Source organism: Montipora foliosa, chromosome 14 (assembly GCF_036669935.1).
Source record: "Montipora foliosa isolate CH-2021 chromosome 14, ASM3666993v2, whole genome shotgun sequence".
In the NCBI taxonomy this organism is placed as follows: Eukaryota; Metazoa; Cnidaria; class Anthozoa; order Scleractinia; family Acroporidae; genus Montipora; species Montipora foliosa.
In genome coordinates this window covers 20,653,998-20,678,997 of record NC_090882.1, presented here as the reverse complement: position 1 = coordinate 20,678,997, position 25,000 = coordinate 20,653,998, and the positions used below count along the sequence as shown (strand labels likewise).

At 39.2% G+C, this 25,000-nt stretch overlaps 1 protein-coding gene across 2 annotated transcripts in view; it reads right to left on the bottom strand.

Moving 5' to 3' along the window:
- Positions 1–25,000, bottom strand: part of LOC137984943 (1-phosphatidylinositol 4,5-bisphosphate phosphodiesterase beta-4-like) — a 62,312-nt gene that overhangs the window by 14,877 nt on the left and 22,435 nt on the right. For both annotated transcript variants that reach the window (XM_068832299.1, XM_068832300.1), the window contains exons 9-25: positions 24,945–25,000; positions 23,816–23,962; positions 23,557–23,620; positions 22,190–22,277; positions 21,411–21,490; positions 20,009–20,093; positions 18,158–18,251; positions 18,027–18,059; positions 15,889–16,958; positions 14,546–14,687; positions 13,450–13,534; positions 12,510–12,582; positions 12,228–12,279; positions 11,690–11,741; positions 10,190–10,292; positions 9,342–9,506; positions 4,913–5,012 (exon numbers count right to left, since the gene is read on the bottom strand). The exon at positions 24,945–25,000 is cut by the window's right edge and continues 111 nt beyond it. In XM_068832299.1, the coding sequence (XP_068688400.1) occupies positions 4,913–5,012; positions 9,342–9,506; positions 10,190–10,292; positions 11,690–11,741; positions 12,228–12,279; positions 12,510–12,582; positions 13,450–13,534; positions 14,546–14,687; positions 15,889–16,958; positions 18,027–18,059; positions 18,158–18,251; positions 20,009–20,093; positions 21,411–21,490; positions 22,190–22,277; positions 23,557–23,620; positions 23,816–23,962; positions 24,945–25,000 (2,489 nt within the window). The remainder of the gene's footprint in view (positions 1–4,912; positions 5,013–9,341; positions 9,507–10,189; positions 10,293–11,689; positions 11,742–12,227; positions 12,280–12,509; positions 12,583–13,449; positions 13,535–14,545; positions 14,688–15,888; positions 16,959–18,026; positions 18,060–18,157; positions 18,252–20,008; positions 20,094–21,410; positions 21,491–22,189; positions 22,278–23,556; positions 23,621–23,815; positions 23,963–24,944) is intronic.

Genomic DNA, 25,000 nt, shown 5'->3' with positions numbered 1-25,000 from the left:
ATGTCATCCCAATAAAATTCAACGTTTTCCAGTCCACACAATAGCTTCTTCATGGCTCTCTTTAAGGTCGCTGCGGAGTTGATCATACCAAACGGCATCTTCAGGAATTCATACGATCCGTCAGGCGTCACAAAAGCGGTCTTCGGTATATCCTCCTCAGGAATAGAAATTTGCCAGTAGCCCTTACTCAGATCAATTCTGGTAAAATACTTGTCACCATTCAACTTCTGGAACAAATGCTCAGCAGTTGGCATAGGCTCCGGATCAAACACGGTTAACTTGTTCAATTTACGATAGTCCACGCACACACGATTTGAGTTGTCTTTTTTCTTAACAACTACAACAGGCGAAGCATAGGGCGAACTTGATTCTCTTATGACTCCCATCTTAATCATGTCTATAATATCCTTCTTCAACGATTCTCTTAAGCTATACGGTACTGGGTATGGTCTTGATCTAACTGGTTGGTCGGATGTAAGCTTGATATGATGCTGAGCCAAACTTGTTGTGCCTGGAGCTTCTGTGAATAAGCTTTGAAACTCATTTGCAAGATCCATGAACTCTGCTCTTTGCTCATGAGAAAGGTTATCTCCAATGGTCACATCATTGACTGACTCTTTCGCGACATAACCACCAATCTCCAGATAATCAATACCATCCACAGGGTCAACTTCTTCTACTTCACTCTGAACTTGTTCGTTCTTACAAATGTTAGCGTTCGTTTCAACAGCAACTGCTCCAACGGAAACAGGATCCTCGCGCTCAAAATACTTCTTCAGTAGATTAGCATGGTAAACTCTCTCTTTTCCTTTGACTCTCACTTTATAATCATTGAGACCTACTACAGCACTAACCTCGAATGGACCTTTCCACTGCATTAGGAGCTTGTTGTGGTCGGTTGGTAGCAGCACTAACACTTTGTCTCCAGGTACAAACTTCCTGACTTTAGTCTTTCGGTTGTAATAATGCTTGCCTTTGTTCTGGGCTTTCTGAAGCTCGGTGTGCGCCAGTTTGAGGGTATCTTCAAGCTTCTCGCGTAGCTCAAACACATACTGATAGCTGTTCTTTACTTCAGGCTCCTCCAACTCTTTCGTCCAAAGCTCTTTGAGAATAAACATCGGTCCTCTGACAGCTCTTCCATACAGCAACTCAAACGGCGAAAAACCAGTAGACTCCTGGGGAACTTCACGATACGCAAACAGCAACGGGTTAATATAGCGATGCCACTGTCTTGGCTGTTCGCTGCACAATCTCTTTAACATGCTCTTCATTGTTCCATTAAACTTTTCCGTCAGGCCATTACACATAGGATGATATGGAGTCGTGGTGAGCTGTTTAATGCTCAAAAGTCGCGTCACTTCCTTCATACACTCAGAGACGAACTGCGTACCAAGGTCACTCAAGATCTCTTCAGGCACTCCCAAACGACTAAAGATATCCACCAACGCTTCTGCCACAGTTTCAGTATCAATGTTCTTCAGTGGGACAGCTTCAGGATAACGAGTTGCAAAGTCGACCAATGTCAATATATATCTATGGCCGTCCTCACTCGGGGGAACAATAGGTCCAACCAGGTCGATTGCTACTCTCTTAAACGGCTTGTCAATTAATGGCATCTTCTCTAAGGGAACTTTCGGTACGGAACCCTTGTTAACTGTCTTCTGACATACATCGCAGGACTTGCAATAACGAGTCACATACCCTTGAATGCCTGGCCAATAGAAAGCGCTTTGAATCTTATCAGTCGTTTTCTTTATTCCCATGTGACCTCCCATGATCGATCCGTGCGCTAGTTCCATTATTCGACTTCTCAGCTGCACAGGAACCATAACCTGCTTCAGGGGTTTACCTCCGTTCACATAAGGGTGCTTGTAGACGCGGTACAGAACTCCACCTTTCACTTCAAATAAAGTCTCAGCCTGGCCTCTCACAGCTACGTCATCTTTCTCCCAAAATTTCTGTAGGCTCTCGTCATCACGCTGCATTTGCTTGAGCTTTTCTCTGTCAACTACAGGACTTTCTTCAGTATCTGGTACCTTCAACGGAATATGTTCTCCAGCTTTCTTAGCTTGACTTCTCGTGGTTACAGCACAAGCTTCTTGTACAGGAACTTGCCAGCTTGGATCTGGGTCGTCAGCGGCTCTTGCGCTTGGTACATTACCAATAATTAAATCATAAACAGCATCGGGAAGACACTGCGCTTCCACCTGGCCCTTGAGATAAGGTGTATCAACATCAATCTTTGCGATGGGAACTTTCCTTGCCGTATTGTCAATGAGCAGCATAACATTAAATTCGCCAGTAAACTGATCCTCAGACACAAGATCCTTCTTTACTACAATTCCACTACAACCAGTATCTCTCAGGACATCAACAGGCTTCTCTCCAACTCTACCTTTCACGACAGGCATTTTACTTCTCACTCCAGTCAACGGTTCAACACAAGCACTACTCAACAATGGAATCTTCTTACCACAGGCTAACAGCAGCTTATCATCTTTAATACAGGCCTTAACTTCTTCAACAGTAGGTTTAACCTCAGGTGGCTGAACTAGACAACTGGCACTCACTTGACCACGCTGCGTAGGGTTACCATCCCTACTTTGTCCTCCTGATCTGCGTCCACCTGATCGACAGTTTCTAGCTTCATGTCCCTGCTTACCACATAGGAAACACTTTCTTGTTAGGGTTGGGCAGTTGACAGCTTTATGACCTCGGGTGTTGCACTTAAAGCAATGCAGAGCTGGTGGATTAATCTGCATGTTCTTGGCTTCGTCCCTCTCAGGCTGTACTGTTGGCTTTCTGCTCGCTGAGCTGAACAAATGTTTACCATGAGCCTCCAAGTACTGGTCAGCGATCTTCGCAATCTTTGCTAGAGTCTCAGGTGCCCTTTCTCGCAGGTGAATTGCCAAATCCTTAGGACAAGAGTCAATAAATTGTTCTTTCACGATCAAGTCCTTAAGACCATCAAAGGTTCGCGCAGTATCCGAAAGCTCTAGCCAACGTAACAGGTATCTGTCCAGTCGCACAATAAACTGCTCCGGACTTTCGTCAACTTCTGGTTTGGATACTCTAAATTTTTGACGATAGCCGTCTTCGGTAAGGTCATATCTCTTCATTAACGCAATCTTTACCCTGTCATAATCCTTAGCTGCGTCCTCCGATAGACGTGAATACACTTCTAGTGCCCGTCCAGACAACAGAGCACTGAGCTTCGATGCCCATCCATCTCTTTTCCACTTAGCCGTCTCGGCAAATCTCTCGAACCTCTGCAAATACGCGTCCAAATCGTCTTTACCAGCAACAAACGAGGGGAGTTTAGGTGCCTTAGCCCGATCCTCTCTCACTTCAGGACGTCCATCAGCACTCTCCACAGCCAAACGTGCAATTTCCAGCTCATGTTCTCTTCTTGCCGCTTCAATAGCCTCTTTCTGTTTCAACAGCTCGGCTTCCATCTCCAATTTTCTTAGTTCGCGTTCTTGTCGCCTGGTTTCTCTCTCTTCGTCTTCTCTTCTTTTATCTTCTTCAAGTAATCGACGTTTCTCTTCTTTTTCTTCTTCAAACCGCCTACGTTTTTCTTCTCTTTCTTCCTCCAATTGTCTTCGTTTTTCTTGTTTTTCTTCCTCTCTACGATTCTCTTCGCGTTCTTTTTCTTCTTGTTCACGCACAAATTCAAGCAGCTTTTCTCCTTCCAGACCAAACTTTTCGCCAAGCTGAATAAATTTCTCCATTTTCACAGCACTAAAATTCCACAGCTCTTTCACTCGCTACAACTTTTTCCACAGCGCAGCTACTTCCTTCCAAGTTGTGATCCTTTCCTGGTTTCTGTAGACGGCAAACAAATGAATTCCTCTCCCGGACAGGCCCCCAATGTTACGAGTTCGAATGTTTTGAGGAAAGGTAGTTTGCAGACTCAACTGAACGCAGGGTTGTCGGAACAACAACAAGAAGATTTATTCCAAAAACGAACGTAGTTTCCACGAAGTAAAACTCTGAACAACACGTATTCGACAAACTTACACGACCTCCGCCAACTTGAATAAACACTGCTTCTGTCACACTTGACTAAACACGGCCAACGCCAACTCTCTTCGCTTGTGAAAAACTAGTTAGAAAAACACTCCGCTTGTACTCGTCTACTTATATACTCTGACAATAAACTTCTAGAACTTTCTAAATTAGTAATGAATCTAATAATAGAAAGATTACAAAACACACCGATTTAGAAACGCTTACGTACAAACCTAAATATAAACAAACTCGTAACTCTCGCGAAGCTTCTAGAAAGTAACACTTGTCACGCAATATTATTTTTCGTAACACTCTCATAACTGCGATGATCATACAGTGTGTAGCTTCACTTGATTAACAAATATTATTTCATGTTTCCTTGCAAATCCTCTCACTTAGCCCACACAACTTAAAAAACGACTGACTGCATGCCTTCAGTCTGTCTCTTGGTCTCCAGGGTCAGGTTGAAGTAGGGAACAAGAGTCCAGACAATAAATATTTTTATTACATAAACACCAATGAAACACCAAGTGAGCTTTTGCACGAAAACATGATAAAATTATATTCACACATGAAGATAACATGTTATCTTCACACGTGAAAAGATCACTGTTGCTATGGTTACATATAAAAAAATATTTCACTCATTCGCTGCGCTTACTCGTGAAATATTTTTCAACACTCGAAGAGAAATTTGGTATCTCTGCGCGGCCATGTAATATCCTCAGTCTATATCGGCTTGAGTCACAAAAGTGGGAGTAAATGCTTATTAGCTAATCAAACAACTCCACCCTAATACATGTACATAACCAGACTCTGACAACTTGTACATCTACCAATACATGTAACTCCTGCAGCTCTAAAAACACAATTACTCAGAGGACTTCAGAAACAGACTAACCAGACTGAAGGCCATCCAGTGGAACAACTCGCTGAGCAATCAGTTTGTCATTATCATCAACCACACCAAACCGAAGGAGAGCAAGTTCTGGAAGGACAATCTGATGAAGCAAAAAACAAAACATACTGTGAGGTCTTTTAGCATAAAGTTTAAAAAATAACTTTCAAAAAGAAACACACAATTTTAAATTTGCAAAACATGTTTCGGATGATCGACATCCATCGTCAGTTGTGAATCAATCCTTGACACCGCCTCCACGCCTTTTCAACTAAAAATCAAGGAGGTCTTACACATAGGTTGGGAAAAACCCTCATTAAATAAGCAGGTTAATCATGTCAATTTAACACTTTCACTGTAATTTTCCTCGTCCATACCCATTGTCTTCTCATCATTGTATTTTCTATTCACGTTGTTATTTAATCAGTACTTATGCATGTTATTAGCTATCTTTTATATAACACCGACTAGCGGTTTCACTTGTATTCACAACTGACGATGGATGTCGATCATCCGAAACATGTTTTGCAAATTTAAAATTGTGTGTTTCTTTTTGAAAGTTATTTCTTGCTTGCTATTAGTTCGAAAGTTCGGAAAGTTTAAAAAGAATTCAAAAACTCATTAATAATTAATTCATGAGCCTTAAACAGCCTATCAAAACATCGATAAAACGCCACATGCATGAGCTTTAAACCCGATAAAACACTCCTCATTAGAATTTCTTATACAGTGAAGAATGAAGAAGAGTAATGAGGCCTGGATTGTTGTTCCTGTATGCTAATAAATGTATCTCCCCCTCAAATTTTGATCCTTTGCTCAGACTCCCAAGGGACATACTTTTTGTGGAATGTTTTTGAAGCTGCTCAAAAAATTTTCTCAGGTCTAAAAACACAAGGCGTAGCCTCTTGTTTTTAAACCTGATAAAACACTGTTATTTCATTCTTTTAACAGTAGAAGAAACATGTTAATGCAATGATTCACATGACTTTGTTTATTTTTATTTCAACCAATAGACCGAATGCATAAATGGCGGCCAAAAAGAAATTCTTTTTTTTATGCGCTAATTAGACTCACTAGCCTCATTTGCATGTACAAAATACAAAAGGAATGTTGCTTGAGAGCGAGGCTAGTAAGTCTAATTAGCACATAAACAAAAGAATACATTTTTGGCCTCCATTTATGCATTCGGTCTATATTCTCATAAAAACAGACTGCAACAACCTGGAGCAAATTATTGAGAAATGTTAATGTTGTCTTGATAACAACATAACATCAGCTCTAAAACAATAATGAAATTTAATTACCAGTAATATTGGCAATATTCATTACGCAATGAAAATCAATCTGGACATGCATAATTTCAAAGTCAACAAATTTTAGGTGTTCATTTAACACCCAGACTGCATGTGTAACATAGCTACCTTCAATAAGGCACAATGTAAAATATATGTTTAAAAAAATCACGCTCTAAGGTCACATGGAGCCAGTTCTAGGGAGGTTTCCAGGGGTCTTGCTCAGTGCTTAGTGCTTTTACCAATGCAGAAACAAACCTAAACATTCATTTACATGTAAGCTAACCTTAGGCCTAAAAACTCTTGTTCAGGTCTAATTAGGCCTAAGGTTAGCTTTAAAGTGGTACTATGACGAAAATCGCATCTTTCCAATTGAAGCCATTTTAAAACATGAACAAGTAGTCTGAATGAGAAGAAAAATGCTGTTTACTTTTTTCAAATATCTCTTTTCGTTCCAGAGATATTCAAGTTTTTTAAATATGCCAATTAGCTAAGTGATGACGTCATATACTTAACCATATTTTCATCAAATATGATGAAAAAGATATCTCAGCCAATTTGTAACAGAAATGTTTGATTCTTTGCAGTAACGTTCTACTTAAGGTGCAACACAATATGAGCTTACAAGTTTTGTTACCATGGCAACATACTAGGTTCCAGACCTTCCCAATAGTAAAGGCATTTCTGGCCTCCTTCAGCGTTCTACTTTTAAATTTGCAAATGGTGCCTCATGTGTATGGTCCAGCAGGCATATAAATATGTTAGCTCCAGTTTGTGGCCCTGTTTAGTGTTTTTCGAGCTGAAAATCACTAACATATTGAAATCAAGTGGGTGGGGACTGGGACAGAGTGAGTTGCCAGGGGAACAGAATTTGTATAGCCACAGGTTTGTTTCCTATAGAGCTATTAGTCTGCCAAGTTTCAATGATCTGTGCTGCAAATTGGCCAAGATAGCTCAATTTATGTACTTGAGATAATATTGGGTTGAGTCTATGACGTCATCAGTCATCTCAATTGCATATTTTGCACATTTTTCAAACTTAAATATCTCCGGAACTAATGCAGATATTTGCAAACGGTAAACGGCATTTTGATTCTTTCATGGAATTCTATGCGATACACCTAAAATATCAAGGGGTAAAATTTTGATCATAGTACCACTTTAATAAAATTGTGACCCTTCACGCGAAAAGGGGGCTTATGAAAATTTCACGATCATGCCGATTTCACGGCAGACAACCGTGAAATTATATAAAGCAAGCTGAAATACCGTGAAATTCCTTTGAAATAGCGTGAACTCTGCGTGAAAATTTATCATACCACCGTGAACTAGTTCACGCTGGGCAGTGAAAAAATTCACGCCGTGGAAAAAAAAGTCTTCCTCAAAATTATTTAATTTCGTTATCAATACGTTGGGTTTGGATTTCTGGCAGATTTCGAGTGTCAAAGAAACATTGACGTGAACCCTTTGATGATCATTAATTTTTGTCTACTGTAAAGGTGACTTACATGTAACTCAAGTGAAAAAACAACATGCACGCCGGCGAATGGATTTTGCGAGCATGTGAGTGCTGAGCATTTTCCGGCAAGGACGAGCAGTGATCCAAACCTCTTTCCGAGATCACCAAGCATAAATGAATTATGAGCATTAATATTTGGGGCAACTTGGAAAATCACAGCAACTCGCTTAATAGTATGTTTTTATTTAAGTGCGCCAAAGGGGGCGACCAATTGCTCAAAATACACTTAAATCCAAACATAGTACGAGTAATTTTTCCTAGAATCCGAGGCAGCGAGCAGCGCGTAAATTTTTACGAGAAAATCGAACAACATTATTCCCCAAAAAGGACTGTTCAGTTTGCAAAATCTCAGCGGATAAATCCCTTTTTTAACCTACGTGACAGCATTTTTGGCCGCAGACCCTGATCGGGGGATGTCAATTTCATTGCGTATTTTTGACCAAACGTTGATTATGCAGAATTGAGGAGAATCCCTCGTATGGTGTCAAGAGCGCTTTTGGATGCTTCCCTCTCCTCCTACACTGATTTTTTTCAGTGTATTTGATTGTTTATGCTATTGGAGAAACTGTATTAATTCCAAAGCCAGACCACGAAATTTTCCTGTTATTCTGGATGGCGTAGCAACATAATTTCACTGCGTGAACATGAGTGAGTCCACGACGTGACTTCATTATTTTCACGGTCTTCAATTTCACGCTGTGAACTTTTTCACTCAGCATAGTGAAAAGAATTGGAGCAATAGTGAACACGCCATGAAATTTCAATTTCACGGCGTGAAATATTAAATTCACGGGCCATGACCGTGAAATTTATTTCACGGTTCACTATGAAATCCATAAGCCCCCTTTTCGCGTGAAAGGTCACAATTAATGTTTAGGTTTGTTTCTGTATTGGTAAAACAGGGGCCTGTGACCTGAGACCTGTGTTTGTACCTGCCCCTGCCCAAGCACTTAGAAGGACCCCTGGAAACTTCCCTAGAACTGGCTCCATGTGACCTTAGAGCATGATTTTTTTACTTTCAATTGTTGTTTGTTTGCTTTGTTTCCCTATCTCCCTTCCCACATTTGTGTGAGTATTGATTCCACACACTGGCTGCTGTGTTGAGAGATGAATGGAGGGGGAGCTAGTGTGGTCCAGTGGTTAGGTCGCTTGCATTGAGATCCGGAGCTCCCGGGTTCAAGACCCGTTCTGACCACTCGTTGAATTTGATCCTGGTACAGTGTAGTCCCTGGTTCAACTTCCCAGCTGCACTTGTAAATAGCCACATGGTTTGCCTCCGGCCAGTTGGGATTCTTAACAGTTGTTGTTGTTGTGTTCAGCCATTTTGTTAATTGTGTTTTGTTGGCCCTGAAAAGCCCCTAAGGGGAGCGGTTAATTAAGTATGTATGTATATGGAAAAGGGTTGTGGCACAGTTGTCATTGCGATTTCCTTGCCACTAAGATTGTGACCCTCTTCTGCTGCTACCTTAACCAGTATAGTACATATTATGCAGCCTTAATTTAATACTGTTGACTTGATGTTTTGAAGCTTTGAAAGTTGGGGGTTTCTTTTTGGCAAAATGCAAAAATAACTTGAAGGTTGGTAGCACTGCAAAATGAAGACAAGAAAGCTTCAACTTACCCGTCTAAACACAAACTCGTCATCATCATATACAGGATTCATTCCGTTGTTTGGAACAATCTTTGTCTTGTATTTTTTGCGCAATGTATCAGTTGGCAGGCCATACATGTCTACCTCTACAGATGTGCTTATTCTCTTATCAGACAGAAATTGCCCAGAAATCACCTAAGAAATAATCAAAAGTTAGGCTAATTTTCCAGCCTGCCGTTAATGATAGGAACTTTATTTTATTTCACATAATAATATTTTAAAGCTGACTACATTGTAGCTTGTGGGGTGTGCACAAATGAAATCAAAATTAATACATCAAATCACATTGGTTTTTGAGGAAAGGAGAAAACCAGAGTACCTGGAGAAAAACCTCTCGGAGCAGAGTAGACAACCAACAAACACACACATTGGTGGGAGGCAAGTGCTCTCAAAATTACATCACCCCTGCTCCCCTATAGTTCATCAACAAGCTGAAACAAGTAAGTTTCTGGCTGAGGACTGACGCTAGATAATATTTATTAACCCTTTGACGTCCAAACCGGCCTAAGCCGGCCAGACTTAGTATTTTACTCTGCCTAACGCCAGACGATTTCACTTGTCAATGGGGAACCCCTGGGAGTCAATGGGTTAATCACCCCCACATTAACAGGACCTGATTTAGAAGCACTGCAATTACATCACAGACTTGTTGAATAACTAAGCAAGATGCACAGTATGATATGTTTCTTTGTTTCTTGACCTTTGAGACTACTAGACTTAGTCTAATTTAATCCAGCCAACAGGAAATATTTTAATTTAGCTGAGGGTGGGTTCTAATTTTGTAAGCAGATCAAAAAGAAAAGATATTATACACCTACTTTGACCCTGACTGAAGCTGCCACCATTCCATCAATAACTGACTCAGTGAATGGGTCAAATGGCCGATCAGATCGACTCATGAGATCTGGTTTGAGAAGATAACTAAAAAAAATAACGCAAAAATAATTCAGTTTTAGCACTTCAGATGACTGGGACGTGCAGGTACCATTGCAGATGTTATCACAGAGACTCAGTGGAGTTTATGTATGTAAAATGCTCAGTTGCAGTTCAACATTACAGTGAGGGTTTGAATAGCATGTCTATGTGAAGAGGTGGAAACAGTGAGAGGTTGCTGTTATTTGGGGGATACGGTGAATGCAAGTGGTGGTTGCGAGGCAGCTGTGACAGCAAGAGCAAGAATTGGCTAGTTCAGGGAATGTGGAGGTTGCTTAACTCAAAAAGGTTCTTGCTGAAGATGAAAGGAATGGCTTATTGGAGTTTTGTAAGATTGGCACTGTTATATGGGAGTAAGAAATGGTGTCTGAGGGAAAATGAGATGGCAATTTTGAGAAGGACTGAGAGAGCAATGGGGAGAGCAATGTGTGGTGCAAAACTGATGGAGACGAAAAGGACAGAAGACCTAATGGAGATGTTAGGATTGAAGGTAACAGTGGTTCAGATGGCAAAGGCGAATGTTATGGGCATGTGTTGAGGAGGGATGATGGGCATTTTCTGAGAAAAGCGTTGGAGTTTGAAGTGAAGGGCAAGAGGAAGCGAAGATGACCAAAGAACATGTGGAAGATGGAAGTGGAAAAGGAGAGCAAGAGTGTTGGTTTAGAGAAAAAGGATGCCATGAATCAAGCGAGATGGAGAGTGGGAGTTAGAAATATTGGCGACAAAGTGGGGTAAATCCAGCCACTCCCGTTTACGAGGATAAACCCGGAACAAAATTGGATGTTGATGATGATGATGATGATGATGGGCACATATTAATTTTATTTCCTGAGATCTCTGGATAAAACGTCCCGGCAGACCAACCACTTTAACCCATTGACTCCTAACAGTAAGCCTTAAAAGATTTTACTCCGTCTAAAGCCAAACGATTTTACTCATCAAAGTGCGCAGTTCAGGAGTCGATGAGAATAACACCTTTACACACAATGTTGGAGAGTTTACACCTTTTTTCTTACATTAGCCTTCTTGGAATACATGTCTAAGGTTAAGACCTTTTCAGCAATCATCTTGCAGTCTGCGTGGAAACACTTTTTTTTTGCATAAGTTTTTTGCATAATTAAGTCATAAAGTTACTTGAAGATGTGATAATTATATACCAAAACTAGCTGTTCGGGAGATAACTGAAAAAACAGATTACATGATATCTGTGGAATGAGAAAAAAGATCTAGAGATAGTACTCATCGTACGGATAGTGAGAAAGAAGAAATTTGTAATGATCGCCATTTATTTTTGCTTTTTTGTTATTCTTATCAGTTAAAACAATAGCTTTTGTCTGCATTTAGATTATTACACAGTAATGCAAGAAAGATTATTGATAACATACCCACATCTCCCGTTGTATTCAAATTTCCCTTGATTCAGCTGGAATGCTAGGTCTATTAAAATCACAAATTACCAGACAACACAATGTTATCTTTTGTTCTTTAGCTAGTTTGCTACAAACTGTCGATGTACTGGTTACAATCAAGCGACTGGGAAACAACAGCAACAATAATAATAATGATCATCGTCTTCATCATCAGTTTTCTTTCATCAGAGTTTATGAATAAGGGATGTGACACAGGGCCTATGGTTATAGTTCTTGTCCTAACTATTTGCGGATGTACAGTAATAACAAACTAGGCAGCACTTTCTCCAAGTTATTCAAAGACCCTGAGTGTTGGTCCGGCCAGAGTTGAACTAATGTGTGACCTCCAATGTTCAACCAACAGAGCAAACATGTAAACATAATAATAAGGAAAATTTTTTCACAAACCAAAAATTCCAAATCTGCCATGGCTAGCAAAGGCATTCTGTCAAAGAAAAATATAGTCAAGCCAGCATAACACAGTAGACACATTACTGGTATTAAACTACAGTACCTGACGTCTGAAAGTTGAGAGAGACCATCTGACAACCAACATTCCAGAAAACCTAATGAATTAAGAATTCAATTGCGTATCAGGAAAAAGGAAGATTTCTCTTTGCAAAAAAATATAAGCCACATATGAAAAATCAATTTGGATATGATCTTAGTGCCCTGCAATACTGTGGAAATTAAAATAATGCTACCTTAGAGTTTTCTACCAAGATTGTGAAGAGGCCTCTTCATCAAGAGCAAGAAACGGAAAAGCAGTTTATCAAAATATCAAAACAGTACTTGCCTGTGGCATGTAATTGCTTGAGTCAACTCTACTTCCCTTGGGATAAATCCTGGAAAACTGCCGTTTGTTATACCTCGACAGTCAGTAAAGGAATATTACCCACAAAAGCATTTTGGAGCAAAATCATCAAGCATTCACAGTTCTCCTTGCAAGCTCATCAAGGGCACGCAGTCAGTGATACAGTGTATGTTCTCCAAACCTTGTTAAAACTTAGTATCATAATAATTAATGGCTAAATGTAATTTAGGCAAGGTAAATTTCAAGCCAATGAAGCATGTAGCCGTTTCACGCCAAAGTGGGCATGCCTATATTTTAGGGGCCATCCTGGAGTCCAGCAGGGCTTGCTTTGTGTGAGGCCATGCAATCTTTGCTCATCTTTACAGGCCATTTTTGCAAATTGTTGCAGATTCACGGAGCCCCACCCTTGTTGTCCCAAAGTTACTTGGTCGTGGAGGTACATGTAAGTAACTGCATGGTCAGATACCGGTAAGTGTTTTTTTTTCCACTGGACCACGTTCCAGTGTGACAGTGCTGGTTAGTAGCTGCTTTGGGGTGATTCAAACTTGCGAGTTGCCGGGGATGCCACCCTCTGGTGTCTGGATCACAATAGGCCCCTTCCCGCTAACTTAATTATAAGGCCACAGCTCCCAAGCTCATTGATTGGCAATGAGTTTAAATTTATTATGACATTTCATCAGCCATCTATTTGTCATGGGGTCCTTTCCTGTATGCAACACCGAACTTGCAATCTTTCATTAAACAGTCTAGCGACTCAACAATTAACATTAGAATTTAATATTACTTTTTTTATGAAATCAAGTGTACATGAATTGTTGATGGGCCAGTTAACAGAAACATATGAAGATTACTATCTCTCTCAGTAAAATTAGGCTATTCTCCCATTGACCATTTTATTTCTGAGCCAGCCATCAAAGGATACTTGACAAATTTTTCTGGGCTTGCTTTGAGTAAACCAAATCCAGTTGACTCATTAAAAGACGAAATGTGATGAGCCAAGTTCTTCCCTGCAAGAAGAGGGAAAAATGGCGATAACATTAGATGTGATTTACCTTATGACTGAACAATGAATGACTGCAGATTTAGGAAAATAGTTTATGGGTATTCCTGCTGCATTCTGGCTACAGTACTAAGGATGGCTGGAGGTCCAGGACGGCGGGTCTAAAACACAGGTCACATTCGATTCCACAGGTCAGGGTACGTCTCAATGTGCTACAGACAAATAAACAACACCAGAGAATTGTCTACTAGCCAGGTAATAAGTCTGCAAAAATGTTGTTTCAGGTCTAAGGGAAACATTGCCTTAGTTGTTCATCACTGGAGCAGAGACTCTTAGCATTGACCTGTGAAATGTGACCTGAGTTTTAGACCTGCCTGATCCCAAATCAGCTTTCACCTAGAAATTTTTCAAAATGAGATTCTCATATGTACTTTTTCCAGAATTAAATTATAACATGCGATCAAAATTTAATGCAAAGCACTTACTGCTTGATCTGCCCAACAAGACCAAGAAGACAACAGGAGACAGGGCATTCTTTGCAGCCGCGCCGTCCCTGTGCAACGCCCCTTCCAGACGCGTTGAGAGCTTTGGGCAGTCTCAAAACTTTTACAGCACGGCTAAAAACTTATTTTAAATTAGCTTTTGGCTTATGACCTATAGTATTCATTTATTAACTATTATTTTAGAAAAGCTGTATGTCTATTTTATTGTAATATTATAAGCACTGTAACGTAAAAGCACATATCATACACCCATGTATTTTGTGCTATATAAATAATAAAGTTATTATTATTATAATTTATTATTATTATTATTATTATTATTATTATTATTATTATTAGAATTTTGTACATTCATACAAAAAAAAAACCAAAGAAAATTAAAGGTTGCCTCACATTTTGTGCCTCTAAGGATAGTGGCTAATCTAAATTGAATATCAATTTTGAACAAAAGAAAAAGTGAGCAAGATTATTATCAATGAATGTATGTGGACACTACAAGTTTTGAAGGAACCTACTCTCTGCTTCGTCAAATCCACTGAATGGAACAGGATGAATGTAATTCACAAGACTTGAGAGGAGAGGATGAATGTTCCCTACAGTTTGAAACTGGCGAAGAACATCCATATCTTCTGGAGTGAGACTTGCTGCTCTTGAGTTCTATAAGAAATACATTGACTAAGAATCACAGAGTGGTTCTGCTTTTACCAAGTCCTAGAAATATATTAACCGTGAGGATTTTACTCGCAGGTAAGTGTTGGTGATCAGTTGACAGCAACATCAATGCAATTTTTTCAATGTTTGATGACAGGATTTTTAACATTGGGACAGCTTGCTAAATCAAATATGCTGATTGCCTTTTTTTTTAAGTACAGTGGTCTATCATTGGCAAACCATACATAGTTAGTTTGATAAAACCGAGAAAGAAGTTTAATGAATGAATCACAACTTATTTGCGTAACAATATGTTAAGTTCCCATCGCTATTAGCATAAAATTCACTTGACATGTAGAAACAAACAGCAAGAGAACTACAAATAAGAGCAGACATTTAAGACAAATAAGAGCGTGACATTTTCCCAATGAGTTTTGTCCAGGATTGTAGTTATATTAGCTATACGACCGTACTACACGTAGTTATATTTCTATCCATTTAGTGTGGTCATAGAAACTGGGTCTTACCTACAGCTACAACAGTTTGAAAAATTGGTGACTGTTTAAGTTTCCAGTTTGCTAGCAACATTGATAAGGGGGGTGGGGGGTGGGGGGTGCAGTGTAGGAGATAATAGGTAAATTAATAACGCCCCAAGAAGGTGAAGTGTCTCCACTATTTTTGCAACTTGTTGTAGTCTGTGAGACTCTCTGTACAAAGATAGGTCAAATGCTGCAGAAATCTGACGCCAGCAGACACAGATCAGTGCAAAGAAATTAAACCAGCCTTTTATCTTGGTGTTTCACATTTCTCTGTAGATAGAGGATTTCCTTATTCGTAAGTTTAAATTGGGTTGTAAAGTTGAAGGATTAGACATCCAACCAGCCAACCTTCAAATCAATGATTAGGGCAGAACATAAGAACTGGATACTGCATTGGTTCTCTGTACACAGATTGTGCTTTGAAAATAACAATGTCAACACCAGAGGCATTCAGTAGAAAATGTAACCACCTCTTGACGGACAGAATTACAACCAGTTAACGATAGACAACAGATCCACCTTGATGGAGAGAATGACTGAACAAAGTGCTATACACATAATTTTAAATGTTGTACCACAAAAACCAACACAACTGACAACCATAATATTGACTACTGTAGCTAACAAGGTAGTTTTTAGTTTACAAAAGTACACTTTTTTAACCATACCTTTTTGTATCCACCCATGTTGAGCCGCAGTGAACTTCCATAGGCACTTAGTTTTTCTTCTCGCTTCTTCATGTCACTGAGGACATCTCTTTCCTCTTCGTCATCGCCATTATTAGACTCACCACTCTGGGTACTTACAGTACTCTCTTTTCTTCTCGGATCATAACAAAAATCATTACTGCTTTTTGTAGAGGAACAAGAATTCATAGCATGTACTGATGGGTGTGTCCTTTTATTGTCCACCCTTCCATTACATTGGGCTGAAGAATTCTTAACCTTTTGTGGGTCAACTTCCTCAGTCTCTGAGTCAACATAAAAAGGCTTCTTCCTGCTCGGGTTCATCGTAGTACAATCAGAATCATCCACATGTCTCAGGTCATTGTTATTACTTGTGTCTGAGACTTCCTGGATGGACTCCAGAACACCATTATTCCTGCACGGTTTTGCCAAATTTTCATCTTTTGATGATGGAAACTCATAGCAAGATTCTCCACTGTTTGTCACTGTAACTGTAGGAGTCACGGAATCACTGTCACTTGATCCATCAGAAATGGCACTCAAAGTTGACCCAACAGAAACTCCAGAAACACGATGGCCATAATTTACTTCTTCACTAGTTCTTGACGACCTTGATGACTCAGATTCCAAACTAGAAGAGTCAGCAAGATTCCCAATGCCTTGCATTTCAAGGAAGTTTTTACTATTACGAGACATCACCAATGTGCTCTCTAATTCCTTTGTCATACCATTTAAGCCTGCATCACTAAAAATGGAGGACAGAAGGAAATTGGAATATTCTGAGACTGAGCTGCACTGGGCTATGTCTTCAAGTGTAACCTCCTTGCCTTCATAATCAGGTGGAACTTCTTCTGTTGCATTTATTTTTGCTTCTCGCAAAAGATCATTACATACTTTTTCGCTACTTGCCATAATTTTGTTGAATTCCTCACAGCTTACAGACCGCTCCCGAGATGAATCATCATTGTCACTCTCTTGTACTTCTTCCTCTTCTTCTTCTTCAATTTCATCATCAATAATTGCGGTTTCCTTGAGGCTTCCCCTACGCAATCCTATACAACAAACAAAATAAACCAACATGTTACTCGCTATCCTGCGATTATTTGGTATCAATGCATTTCCACAATGGCACCTTCTTCTGACAGAGTAAGTCTACCTACAGTAGTTCAAAACAAAGTTGACATTTCACAGGAAGAACAAGATAGCATTAGTCAGCATTAGGATTCCAAACTCCAAGGCTTTCACAGGGGTTCTGTTTGGATGCAAGAAAAGGTTTATACCCAATTTCTCAAGACAAGTGTAGACAAATTATGAACATTTTTTGCACTATTGAGTGGTTAGGCTGTAAACATCTTAAGAGGTTTGTTTTTGGAGTACAATGTGGTTGTAGACCAAGTAGCCAGTGACTTGATGACCCACAGCTGCTAGAACCTGGTGTAAACAGGCAAAATGTGGGTGAAGGATGCATTTTGGCAGTTAATGCTCTTTTACTCTCACTTGCTTCTCTTGGTTCAACTCTTCAGTGCTGTGGCTTCTTCTTTTTACCACTTTTAATGCATCTATAATGCCTCCACCAAAGGCAGTATATAGTGACACAAGCCAACCCTGGGTTGGTGGATTAACCCACCTTTAAGCGTTTACATGGCAAAATGCAACCCCAGATGCGCTGGGGTGGGGAGGGGGGGGGGGGGGGGGTGAAAGGGGGATACCTCACCTATCATGTAAATGCAAGGTTGAAAAATGGACAGTCGGGTTACCCCCATCACCATATAAACAAGCCCTTAACCTCCAACTAGAGCGAGTTTCAATCGAGTGTCGTAAAACCAAAACCAAACTAATTACTTTGGCCAATCAAAAAGGATGGAGACAATCCAGTAAACCAATCAAAACTCGAAGCAATTACACATAGACGGCACAAAGTGTGGGAAAATGTGCATGCGCGAGCCACAATTGGTTTTTGTTTCACTTATGATTGGTTTAAAAAGTGGTGCGAGAACGTTGAACCAGTCACTGAGTGAAGTAACGCAAAACCAAAGCAATTCGCTAATTACTTTTGACACTCAATCGAAAACCGCTTTATGCCAAAGCCACTTAAAATTTAGTAAATTCTTATTTTTTACCTGATATGTCTGTTGATTCATAATCACTGAATTCTATGTGAAAGAAGGGAAAAGTATTACAATGAAGAACCACAAATTTTAGCACTTTTCAGTTGAAACTAACGCATGTACTTTTTTACTTCACAAGTCACCTTCACATTCCTGCTCTGGTTTAAGTTTCTTGTTCTTGATGATTATCTTGCCCTTAAGATGGCTTGGTGAAGGAAGAGCCCTGCCTTCTTCAAGCTTGAGGAGACAACAATTTCAAATCTTCTTTCAGTAATTCTTCAATATAAAACCTTGAACAGTCTTATTAATAATAATAATAATAATAATAATAATAATGAGAATATTGTTTTGGTACCTTTCATTGATATTTAGAGGTGGAAACGCAAACCGTATAAGTGACTATTGAGTGGGGTCAGAATATGCAAATTCATCACTCACGCAGATGTAAACTAATCGATAAGAAGGGCTGTAGGTAAGGGGGGGGGGGGGGCAGGGGGGCAGGGGGCAGTCTTCCCTGCACCTGTACATGTTGAGGCAGACAAATAAGATCTGTGGATGGAGTTGTTTTCTTTAGACTCCATTATTTTCAATGTAGTGAATAGCAAATGTTTGGCCATTTTCATGGCAGAGAAATTGGTTGGTTGATTTTTCAGATACATAATAACCTCATGATACATGTAAGTGCTCAAAATAGCGTTTGGGAGTTGAAAATTTTCTGGAGGATACCCCCAGTATACCTCAGACCCTCCTACAAGGATCGTACCTTTGGCAAGCAAGATAATGCCCCCCCCCCCCCCCCCCCCCCACCATTACAAAGAATCCAGTTACGGCCCTGATAAGACCAGGACCCATATCAGTTTTTTCAAGATATGCCAATTTGTCACTCACTCAGTTGAATTCAAATCGATATGGCGACGATCTATAACGATGTTTCACTTTCCGAAGTAATGCTGCAACATAATACGTTGAAACATTCTTCGACGTTTCTTTGTTCTGACCAAATTGATACTCATTGCAGTCAACATGTGTTACCGAGCCATTGCTCAGTGAAGACTTAAAAGTGTCACTGTGCTATGTGTTCTGAAAATGGATGCAAAGAGATATTTTCTCGTCAATCTGCCAAGTTCACAGGTCCACTCGTATTTATTTAGCAAAGCATGCCGTGAGATCGCCATGGAGAGTGACAACTGTGTTCACCAAAAGCAAACTACTGCTCTTTTTATTTGTTTCATTTCATCATTCTATTGGTTATATTCAATACCTACAAGGTGCACTTGTAACATATTTAAAAGCTGAATGCGCTTAAATGAAAAAGACGGCAGCTGTGTTTACAAAGTTGAGAAATATCCAGATGTTTTCGGCATCACCTTGTTGTAGCTGAACTAGAAGCATTCCTTTACAATAAGAATCAAACACAAATTCACTCTTTCCTAGCTAAATGGCTATCCTCTGGTACTTCATAGGCTTTTAACAACCTTGTAAAAGGTTTAAAGGAGCCAAAAACACTGGTTGGTGATCATTTTCACCTAGCTGGCTCTTTTGCATCCGATTCGATAACATGCAACTAAATACAGCATGTTTCATGATCCCTTCCAGATTTCATGAAAGGTTAAGGTTTGGAAACAATCCTTCTTTTTACTTATCGCAAACTGAAGCAATCGTGGTTGTTTACATAGTTGAGGACTCTTCCCTTTGATCTTTCCACAAAAATCAAATTTGGGCTCAAATTTTTGAACTGTCTCTTTACCTTAGCATGATGCAATCTCAACAATTTTCACCCAAGCAAGAATTCAAGGAGTTTCAAGCACTTTCCCACCAAATCCTTTTTTTTTCAAGGGCTTTTCAAGTTCCCTGGAAGTCCAAAAATAAATTCCAGGGCTTTTCAAGGACTTCACGGCAGGAGTAGCCTGAGAACCCTGGGTCCTGTTGACAATGCATGTATTTTATCAGAGATGGTCTGAAAAAGCAACATGAGATATGAGAGCAATACTTACTGGATGGCTTTCCAAAGGTGCTGTTAAAAGCATGTCTCCAAATATATCTACACAGATGGTGGCCATTTTGGCTTGCTGGGATTTACTGTTAAGAAATTAATAAAGTTTTACATGTACTTGTTACAACATAATCCCTGACACTTGAAAAAAAAACAGTGCTTATCCCTTGCAACAATAATAAATATTTGGCAAAAAGGACCACTAGTACTGTTGCCCCGATCAACTGTCAAATAACTGTTGATAAAATGTTGCATATTTGAACTGCAGAAATTGAAATACATGAGAGTTGAAATTCATCACATTTAAGTGGCAACTTAAACAGTTGCAAAGAGAACCTGGAAAAGATTCAACTTTATATAAGGCAGGTACTGAAGTTGGGCCTGATCAACTCAGATTGCTCACCTCAGATCAAGAAAAAAACCGTTTTGTAAACCAAAACTGTTCAACATTTGCCCGATTCACCACAGTTAGCTTAAAGATTACGGCAAGGGCGAATTCTTGAGGCCTTATCATTTTGTTTTATGTCAATCTGAGTTGAGCAATCCAAGTTCATCCAGTGCGACTATTGTTCCTGCCTATTTTACAAGTATATATATTCACCTCAGATGGGATATGACTCGACCTCACAAGTGAACAGCTCCAAGTTGGCTTTGATGGCTCAGTTCAAGACAGTTATGCAACCCAGAGATTGCATCTCAGGTTTGGATAACTGTCAAGAATTCTCCAAATTCCCGGAGTGTTTCTAAAGATGAGGCTATTTAAACATCGAAAGATGTCCTAGCTATTGCTTTTATAAAATATTTCTCAAAAATAATTCAACAAATGAAGGAAAATGCTGGGTTTTTTTACTTCTTGATTGAAAGAAAGAAAGAAAGGAACTTTATTTCAGTGTCTAATCTTCTAGCGCTGTAGAGCACCAATTGTGGACACTGTAAATTGAAATTGGTTTTTGAGGAGAGGGGAAAACCGGAGTACCCGGAGAAAAACCTCTCGGTGCAGAGTAGAGAACCAACAAACTCAACCCACATATGACGCCGAGTCTAGGAATCGAACCCAGGCCACATTGGTGGGAGGCGAGTGCTCTCACCACTGTGCCATCCCTGCACCCTGTCTTGATACACTCATATTTCCTACCAGCCAATCAAAACATGCATCTGACATCACATGATTCCTGTGATGTCACACCTATGTTTCATACGCTCATCTAAACGCAGCTATAGACCAATGAGAGTATGTGTACTATCCTAATTATTTTTATTATAAATTCTGTATCATTTATTGCCACCTACAATTTGTACAAATTACAAACAAGTCATACTATTTAACCCCCAACATTACATGCAGTTAAGCAATATTGAATACCATGTCTACACAAAAGAAAATTAATAAAACGCTATTATACCTGCAGTGATTTTCAAATGACAATAATACTGGGTACTCTGACGTCACAAATGCAGAATCACGTATAGCTTCAATCACATCCTTAATGTTAAAAACAACCACAGTTAATCTTTCTGAAACAATTTTATGCAACATTGAAATGTCAGAAAACAGCTACATGCACTATGTGCTAGTTAATCCTCTAGTTATAAATCCCTTGGGCTCTTTATGACTGCAGTAACCCCCTAGAAGATGGAAGGTACTACAAGGAAAAAATAAATGGACGTGCTGAATCTTAGGGCACTTTCCTTTTGTCAGAACAGTCCCATCACTGGTTTCCAAAGAAAACACAACAATTTGAAGGAAAACTTGCATGATAATCCTTCCCATTCTTCTGGAGGAATATACCTCATCCTCCAAGTGTGTTAATTTGAAGGTGTTGTAGAGTCAGTCCTTCCAAATGGCTGGTCTAGCCAGTCAATAATATTCTGTCAAATGGAAACCGCCCTTAAAGGCAAATGATTATCATTGTTTCTTTTAAGGGCGCTTTCCTTTTGTCAGAACTGGCCGGCCAGACCCGTCAGTTTGCAAAGAAAATCCAACAATTTCAAGGAATACTTGCATGATAAGCCCTCGCCTTCTTCCGGAGGAGTGTATATCATCCTCAAAGAGTGTTAATTTGAGGGTGTTTTAGAGTTAAACCTTCCAAATGCCTGGTCTGGCCGGTCAGTTCTGTCACATGGAAAGCGCCCTAATACAGGTGTTTACAATAATGACAGATTAATTTACTATGACACCAACCTTGAACATAATATTAGTACACATTGCTTTTCCATGTGTGATCATTGGTTCATCATTGGGACCATCCCAGCAATCCAGTTCAATGCACCTTAAATCCAAAACAACAATTGTTGAAATACATATTACTGACTAATAACAATTATGTGTAAAAAAGGGCAACACTGTAATATTTTTACCTTACTGACAGCACAATAACAGAAGGTTCTACAGCTGTAAGCTCTGCGACCACCTTGATATTCCAATTTTCGTAGGACTGGTTATGTAAAAATGCCTCAACCTCATGCATTGTAACTAACGCATGCCATGTGATTTCATTGTCCACATTTTTTGATGTTGCTCATCAATTGAAAGTTGCTGATGGGCTCGCAGTGAGATTTAAGACTCTGTAAGTTTCTCACTTTTACGCTTTCACAACTCTTACTCAACAAGGTATTTACTGTCAACATCACCTAATCAGGAGTTTTTGCCTTCAATCCTAATTAGGTCATGTCTGATAAGGGTAGTTCAAAATCCAATAGATGTCAAGTACAATCCAAGGTTCCAAGGAGTTAAATTTAAAATAGCTTGAGTTGAAGGCAAAAACTCGCCGATTAAATGCTGTTTAAAGCAATAATCTTGCCCAAGCCAATCCAGTCTGGTTTCAAAGTTCCAAATGAAAGTTTTTCAGGCAGTGCAGGTCAAGGCAAAACACCAGTAAAGAAAGATTTGATAAATTCCCATGTCTTCTGTTCGATGCTTGTGTAAACAAAAGATTTTTGCGGTGGGTTGACTTTGTTTATAGACCTCTTTCATATAATGGCGGCCAAATAAAATATTTTAGTTTTAATGCTATCAAGCCTTTTTAGCCAATTTCAAAAGAATGTTTGTTTCAAAATGAGGGAAGTACATAAAAACAATGTAAAGGTGGTCTATAAACCATTTTGTAAACCCTATGATTGACTACAAAAAATGCTTATTGTAAAAGCCTTTTAATTAAATAAATAAGCATATGTAACTCTCTAAAATGGCCTAGTCATTAAGTAAAAGTATAGGAAATCAAACTCCAGTAAGGTGCTTTGGCAAATAATGCTCCAAATGACATGTTTTTTTCCAGTACTAAATAAGCATTCACCTTGTGACCTGCACAAGCAGTGACTCTATTATACTAAACATGTCTAAATAGGCCACTTCGAAAAAATACCATAATACTCTTTGTTTGTCTCCCCAAATTTTGCATAAGAATTGTTTAAAGTTTCTCTTGGGACTTACAATGGTCCCAAGAGAAAACAAAAACAATGCTTATGCAAAATTTCGGGCGGATAAAGAGTATTATGGTATTTTCCAAAGTGGCCTACAAAAGATATAACAAAATTATCTAGGAATCTTACCGACAACCTGCAAGTAGGCACTGCCTGTACATCTCAACTGATGATTTTCCACCAAACTGGCGTCCTTTAGTGGAATTTAAAAAAAACTATTATTGATTAAATGAAAGGTGATAAATGGATGAAATTAGAACAAAGAGTTCCCCAGTTACAAAAAAAAAAAGAAAAAAATTTATTCTCAAACTGATCTCATGAGCTAAGAATACCCTACCTCCATAAAACAAAGTTACATGTACATGATGACAAGTTATTGTTGACTCACCCACAAGGTATGTGTTGTGTGAAGAGTTGACAAAATAATGTGACAAGGGTAGTGTCATGTCTTGATAGATTTCAACCCTGTTGGGCATCATAAGAAGATTGTCATCGCTCAGGAGATACCTTGTCAATCCATTCACTGTGATGCGATCTGGCAATACAGAGAGTTCCATTACCACCGAAAAAATGACACAAACATTCTTCAGCTCACTACCTCTCAATAGCATGCACTACTGTAGCTTAGGGCTTCTTGTACATTTATACATGACTGTCCTTAAAAATTAAGAAACAATATGTATCAAATTATCACCAGTTACCATTTACATTATTCTTAGTATATGTAATCGCATGGGCTTGAGGGCAAAATTTTTAAGGATTAATTTCACGCATATTTTCAAAGTTTTCACAAGTTAAATTAACCCTTCATTGGCCTCGGGCCCATGCGATTACATGTTTATCACATAAAGGGCAAAATTATTGAGAGAAGTTGGTTTAATGACGCCACGATAAAAGGCCATCAATTAACTTAACATGCTTTCATTCGGTTCAAGTTCAAATCAATAAATCGTAGAAACAGCGCCTATCATCTTTAATAAGAAGCCATCCCTAGATACAGGCCCTCCACCAGAAGAACTGGTTTCCTTGTTTTTCAAATGGGTCGAACCATCGGATAAATATCAGGGTTATGCATGCCTCCCTTACATCAGTGGCCTACCGGTAACCAAACCTCTTATGACGAAATTCATGATCAATAACAGGACAGATGCATGAAAAACTGACATCAATTTGTCTTTTACAATAACAAAAAGGCAGAGGGGTCAAAATTAAGTCAAAACACAAGAAGAAAGCTAGACAAAAATGTGAGAAACTTCAATCTAACGCAAGCAATATCGTGTCATTATCGCATAAATTATAAATTGATGTGTCTGTCTGCTTATTGACCATAAAAATTTGCCACTGAGTGTGAAAGAATTTTTGCAGTCATTGTAAAATATGTGCTTGATTGTTGTACACTATTTATAAGGGTCACATTAAGCTGTTATCCAGGCTCAGGGTAACAAAAAAAAGACTCACTTCCAAACTATAAAAACAAACTATACTAATTGTTCTATAGCAAATTTAGTGCAATGTACCTCTTTGAAGATTGTCCAGGGATTTTTCATACTTCCATATCAGAGAAAGTGCCTTC